This window comes from Ipomoea nil, unplaced genomic scaffold (assembly GCF_001879475.1).
Source record: "Ipomoea nil cultivar Tokyo-kokei standard unplaced genomic scaffold, Asagao_1.1 scaffold1074, whole genome shotgun sequence".
NCBI classification, from domain to species: Eukaryota; Viridiplantae; Streptophyta; class Magnoliopsida; order Solanales; family Convolvulaceae; genus Ipomoea; species Ipomoea nil.
The window spans coordinates 1832321-1838692 of record NW_017617502.1 but is presented as its reverse complement, the minus strand read 5'-3'; the positions used below and the strand labels follow the sequence as shown (position 1 = coordinate 1838692).

The 6372-nt window shown below is 35.1% G+C and overlaps 1 protein-coding gene across 2 annotated transcripts; it reads right to left on the bottom strand.

Annotated features, from left to right (window-relative positions):
• Positions 1–11: 11 nt before the first annotated feature.
• LOC109182930 (protein root UVB sensitive 2, chloroplastic) lies at positions 12–3877 on the bottom strand. 2 transcript variants are annotated; one of them, XM_019333187.1, is made up of 10 exons: positions 3741–3877; positions 3494–3625; positions 2886–2974; positions 2700–2784; positions 2500–2559; positions 2310–2403; positions 2053–2150; positions 1594–1773; positions 1315–1437; positions 12–602 (listed from the first exon to the last, which is right to left on the bottom strand). In XM_019333187.1, the coding sequence occupies exons 1-10, from the start codon at positions 3750–3752 to the stop codon at positions 177–179; spliced, it is 1299 nt and encodes a 432-aa protein (XP_019188732.1). In that variant the 5' UTR covers positions 3753–3877; the 3' UTR covers positions 12–176. The 2 variants fall into 2 exon arrangements, with proteins under 2 accessions (XP_019188732.1, XP_019188734.1); XM_019333189.1 differs by lacking the exons at positions 3494–3625; positions 3741–3877 and having other exon boundaries at positions 2700–2806; positions 2886–2972.
• Between the last annotated feature and the right edge of the window lie 2495 nt (positions 3878–6372).

Sequence of the window (6372 nt, the reverse complement as noted above, 5' to 3'; positions counted from 1 at the left end):
TATAATATTAATAAGGGAAAAATAGTAATATCAATTACTCAACTACCATAAGAATGGAAAAAAGAATTAAAAACAGTTAACACCCGACAGAGAAATGAAATTCAGATTGTAAAGGTGTGTAGAAGAGTTTTCATATTCCCAACAAGCAATAATCTCTTACCAGAAATTGTATGACACTAAAAGGCAAATCGACTTCCTCTACCATCAAGAAACTGGTCAGTATGCCACCCTTTGGCCTGCAGCTCAGATAGAAACGGACAGAATACATCATTCATCTTCTCGTAAGCCTCTTGCAGGACATTTTCCCTCGACCCATGAAAAGATTTCTCCATAGCTGAAGCATATGCAGCAACCAGCCATCCCCTCAGTGCATCTTCACCACTAGCATTGTGCTCTAGTATCATGTCAGTACATCTAGGTCCGGGGCATAAGACAAATTTTTCTTCGGGGAAAACTTCTTTAAAGCGGTGTAGGTGTGATGGTCGAACAACACTACTCAGAGCTCTTCCCACCTTAACGTTTCCAGCCTCCTCTATTATTCGTCCAGGAAATAAGAGATCTTCTTGATATCTCAAGTCAGCTGGGCTAGATATTTTTCCTGTCTGGTTAAGTTTAGGTTAAATTAGTAGACAAAAAGTGAAGATATACATCTCAGGGAAATTACAATTTTCGTCCATAAGTTCTCGGATAATTGTTATTTTTGTCCTTACTTCTTGACCATGCTCGTATTTTTTCCTTAAGCTTTTATCCAAGTTGCTCTTTCCGTCCCTAGTTCTTGGATAATTATTATTTTCGTCCCTAATTTTTGCACAATGCCTTCTACAGTTCTACCAAGATTCTTTTTACTCCCAGACATTTTAATTGGGTGCAATTCTCCACATCTGCATCGTGAATCTTTAATCTAAAAATTTGAGGACAAAGTAGTTGAATTCCCTGAACTGTTAAATATTCGGGAATTCAACTGCTCTGTCCTCAAATTTTCATATTAAAGGAGTGTAAATTGTCAGGGAATTTTGCTGCTTCATCTTCAAATTTTTAAATTAACGATTCGCGATGCAAATGTGGAGAGTTGCAACCAATTAAAATGTCTTATAGAGTGAATAGAATCTTGGTAGAATGTATTGCCCAATAATTATGGACGGAAATAACAAATACCAAAGAATTAGGGACAAAAAAGAGTAACCTGGATAAAAGCTTAAGGATGAAATGCGAACAATAGCAAGAACTAGGGACAGAAATAATAATTATCTAATAACTTAACGATGAAAATTGCAATTCTCCCTACATCTCAACATCTCTGACATGAGTATGTACCTTCACAAATGTTTTCACAATCAATGCAGTACGCTGTGGGTTTAACGTGTTGACGGGAGTAGCTTTCATTTCTTCTGTAACACTGTAGATATGTACAGCAGCAAGTAAAGGTCCAACAACCATCTGCATAATACGATAAAGCAGTTCACATCTGATTTTCAGAAAAACTAATGCCGCAAAAAGAATCCTACTAGATATGTGTTTGACCAACAATAGAAATAGGAAGAAACCCATAAAAAAAAAGGGGATTTTCTTAATGCTGTGGAGGGATCATTGTACCTTTCCTTGCATTGATGAACAAATAGTAGACGCTAACTGAATTCCAGCCCCAATTCCAAGAACATTAAAAAGTGTGGATATGGCTTCACCTTTTGCAAAAAGGTCACTAAGGTTGCCTTCTTTGGCAAATGATGAATATATTGGTAACCTTGTTGCTCTTGCTGCAACAACTGCCATTCCCTGGCAATACAAAAACAAAGAACAGAAGAATCTTTAAATACCGAATGCAAGTAACAAATCCACAAAATTGAAGAGAAATTAACATAAATTTTCAATGGTTATGGCAATACAAGAACCCTTAGACAGCAAGAACAAAAGAGAAAAGTTAATGAGACGCTTTACAGCCAACACTCTCTATCATTGTCTTCCAGCAGCTCAGAGAAGTTAAAATCACAAATTTTAGAAACAAAAAAAAAAATGGAGTTATCCCCTTAGAGCAGTAAATGCATTTGTCATTACCTTTGCAAAATTGCCAAGGCCAGCCATCTCAAGAAACAGGTGAGGACACAAAGGAGATAAAACTTCTAAACCAGTGCCGAGGTCATAAAGAACATCAGCTGCAAGGTAGAAAGTGTATTTCATGTCAGAATCTTGATAAATGACATTGAAACACAACATATCAAATCAAATTATGAAGTATCAGGAAAAATTAAAATTTGAAACGCAATGAAAAATCAATAAAGCAAAGTATGGAAGACTAGATTAAAGATGCAAACCTAAAATTCGCCAACTTTTAGGCTCAGAGTCCATTCTTGCACCTAAGTTGCTACATATAATCTTTCCCACATGCTGCATCCCATCTTTTAGTATCTGCATATGCAAATATGGCTCAACAGTGTCAGAGAGAAGCACCTTCAGGAGTTTATTTGATTAGTTTTTCGAAGATATTTCGCATTAGGATCTTACCCAGCTCACCGCAGTTGCTTGTGCAGGGGTAGGTCTTAAGCCTGCAGCAAATAGTAAGGACTGCAGTGAAGTGAGATTTCAGAGAAAAATCATTGCAATGGTGGAGAGTGTCGGGAAGTAAAGGTCACAAAGATGTTCAAAAGCACTCCACAAAAACTATAATTGTTATGCAAAATTTTAACTCATAGTTAGAAGAAGACCTGAGTTGACAGTACAGATAATGCTGCACTAGAGAAGTGTTGCAATGCTCGAAACTGTGTGTATCTAAGATAGCCCTCATTCACACTGCAGCATACGAGAAGCATAACTACAATGAACCAAAAACATTGAAGAATTTTGCAGAAGTATGAACGTATTTGGCTAATAGAATCACCAGTAGAACTCACCTATATGGGTACCCTGACGGGAAAAATTTGTTTACAAAAGATTCAACAATTCTCTGTGCAACAGGTCTCGAGTCATCAACTATCTTTACCTGCACAAGTGTAACTTTTACTTCAACCATTTCCCCTGGTCACTTTGAGCATTCATTGAGATTCAAGAATACACTATATAATAATGGTTCCAAGCAACACGTGGACCGTAGTAGATATTTGAACCCATGACCTTTGGTTTGTCTGATACTAAATTGAAACATGTGCTCCATCTCAAAGCCTAAGCTGATAGTTAGATTGCTTATATGCTCAACAATTCCTAGAAACAAAGGGCGCATTTGCCTTTAAACAGAACCCACCTATTGGGCATTGCAGATGTTATCTGAAATAATCAAATTGTTTACTCTAGGGACTATAGATATTTAGAGAACTCAGAATGCTATTCCTAACATGCTTGAATTCGTTAAAAATAAATCAAATTAAATTATTCACTCCACTCTGACTTCAATTTTCCTCCTAATTACATATAGCAAGTGACATTATTCACAAAATTGAAAAATCTAAAGTGGATTTTCTTCACTAGAATCAAGTAAACTAGAAGAGTATAGGAAGAGGCTTACAGATAGTTGACCATCGGGCTCGAACTGGAAGCAGCGAGCCACAGAGTTGGATGTCTCAATCCAAAATACAGAAGTTTCCGGCGGCGAAAGATTAGTACCCGCCGCTTCTTTCTTGGGCATCTTTAACTTCTCCTATAGATTGTTGCATCCAAGAAGGTCAGGCACCCAAATGAAAAGGCTAGCAAAGGCAGTGCTGTGAAAATTGAAAACCTTAGAAATGAAAGAAAAGATTGGAGGATAGAGTTACCAGTAAATTCATGTCGATAATTGCAAGAAGATAGAGTGAGTTTTGACTTTTGAGGGAGAAGGCGGGTGCAAAAGCAAGGAAAATGTAGCGAGTATTTTCAAAACTAAAAATTTGAAGGGCGAGGTTGGTTAACTTAACTCCAGTCTGCAACCAATCCTGATACCATGAACCAGGGTTTGTAGCACCTGGTTCATGTGTATTTGTTTTGTGTCGTAACTTTTTATATCTTGCATTATTTAATTTTGTACTTTAATATTATAAAAAATTTTATATGGAACAAATTAGTAATTGTGTTTTATGCATAAATTTTGTATCTTGTGAAATTTTGTGTTTGTAAACACAAATTATTACTTAAATCAGATTTGAAAAATAAGTAAATATATAACATGTGTATGTGTCTTGTGTTATGATTTTATGTCTTATGTTTATGAAATTATATTTTACGAGTATGAATTCTGTACCTCGTCTTTTCAATCCAGCTCGGTCCATAATGCTATACTATATGTCTTGTGTTGTATTTTTTGTGTTTTGTGTTATGAAATTTTATACCTTCCAAGTATGAATTATGTATGTTGTTTTAATTTAGGATCCATAATACTACGTGAACCTTGGTGCATGATATAAATTGTCGTCTGGAGCTCACTATTCTCGTCATATTATATTTTTTTCTTATAAATTATTTTTTAGAATAGTATGAACCTTATAAAAATAAATAAAAAGAATATGAGCCTATGAGGTCAAGGCCCATAAAGGAAGTAATAGTCGAGTTGTTGAAATAATTTTAGGTATTTTTCTGATTTTTGGTGGAGTTTGTGTTAGGCTTAATCCTTGATACATTAGGAATAATAAGTATAATCTTATCGAAACTCCTATGTCTGTCTCGTGCTGGCCAGCCTCTTTTTTGGGCTTCTTTGATCAAGTTATTTTTTTGGGTCAGTACATTTAATCAACTTAGTGTACCATCCATCATTTAGTCAGACGTTATGCCATGGAACCGTGTTCACCATTCATGGTGAACACGGTTCCAACGGTGTTAGTGCACCGTTATCTTCTTTTTTTTTTTTTTTTTTTTTTTTTTTTTTTTTTTTTTTTTAATTAATTACGTGACTGCCTACACATTCACTTTGGAACCATGAGATTATGAATTTTCTGTTATGAGATTATGAATTTTCTGTTATGAGATTATGAATTTTCAGTTATGAGATTATGAATTTTCTGTTATGCGATTATGAATTTTCTGTTATGAGATTATGAATTTTCATTACATTCATAATTTCGGAGTTTCGGACATTCATAAATTATGAATTCATGCATGCACATTCACTTTGGAACCATGCCTACATATTCCCGTCCGAAATCACGGACATTCATAAATTATGAATCCATGCCTGCACATTCACTTTGGAACCATGCCTACACATTCACTTTGGAACCATGAGATTATGAATTTTCTGTTATAAGATTGTGAATTTTCTGTTATGAGATTATGAATTTTCAGTTGTGAGATTATGAATTTTCTGTTATGCGATTATGAATTTTCTGTTATGAGATTATGAATTTTCATAAAATTCATAATCTTATAACAGAAAATTCATAATTTGATCAGTAACGCGCCGTTAACTCCACATTCGCGATTTTTTTTTTTTTTTTTTGCCTAAAAACGACGTCGTTTTGACTTGTGTTCACCATTCTCGGTGAACACGATTCCACGGCATAATTTGCGTCATTTAGTCCCTTACTTTCTTGAGATTTCGTGTAGTCGATGTTTCAAGAAAGTAGATTAACCTATAACTCATCAAAGACAAATAATTACCAATTAATTAGTCCGACCCATAAACCCCAGGCATGAGGTGGCCCACCGGTCTAAGTCCAAGGTACGAAAATACAACCGATCCTATAAGTACTACAAGAAGTTTAGACATGATGTGTCTGAATGCTTTAAATTGAAGAATAAATAAGAGAAGGAAGATAAAAGAAGTCTGTTAAAACTAGTGTTGTTGAAAGTGATTCAAAATGTGATGTTTTGGTATCTGTTAGCTCCAATGATAAATGAAACAAAACTAAGTGGATTCTAACTAGATTCTGATTGTACATTCCACATGTGTCCTCACAAAGATTGGTTAGTCTCTCTTGAACTGGATGATGGTGGAATTGCCTTGATAGGCACTGATACTTAGTGCAAGGTTAGTTGATTTGGAAGTGTCTAGATTTAAACTCATGACAACATTGTCAAAACTCTTACCAATGTTCGGTATATTCCTAATTTGAAACAACACTTAATATCCTTGGACACCTTGAAATCTTTAGGGTGTAAGTACACATCTGAAAGTGGAGTTCTTAATGTGATTAATGGTTCTATTGTTATAATGAAAGCTTCTCGTTCTGAAGCTTGCATGTTCTACATGGATATACTATAACAGGATTATTAGCAATGTTCTCATAAGTGGTTGATGTTGAACTCACTCAATTATGGCATATTTGTTTGGGGTATATGAGTGAGAAGGGCATGCATATCCTTAGCACAAAAGGGCTCATAGCTGATTCAAGTAAGGGTAAATTTGAATTTTATTAGCATTGTGTTTCTAGGAAACAAAAAAGAGTCAATTTCTCTACTACTACACATAGTGTCAAA

Coding starts and splice junctions, on each gene's coding strand:
- LOC109182930 (XM_019333187.1), bottom strand. Junction 2,975..3,493: donor AGCCCGATGGTCAACTATCT/GTAAGCCTCTTC, acceptor ACACTTGTGCAG/GTAAAGATAGTTGATGACTC. Junction 2,404..2,499: donor AAGCAACTGCGGTGAGCTGG/GTAAGATCCTAA, acceptor TTGCATATGCAG/ATACTAAAAGATGGGATGCA.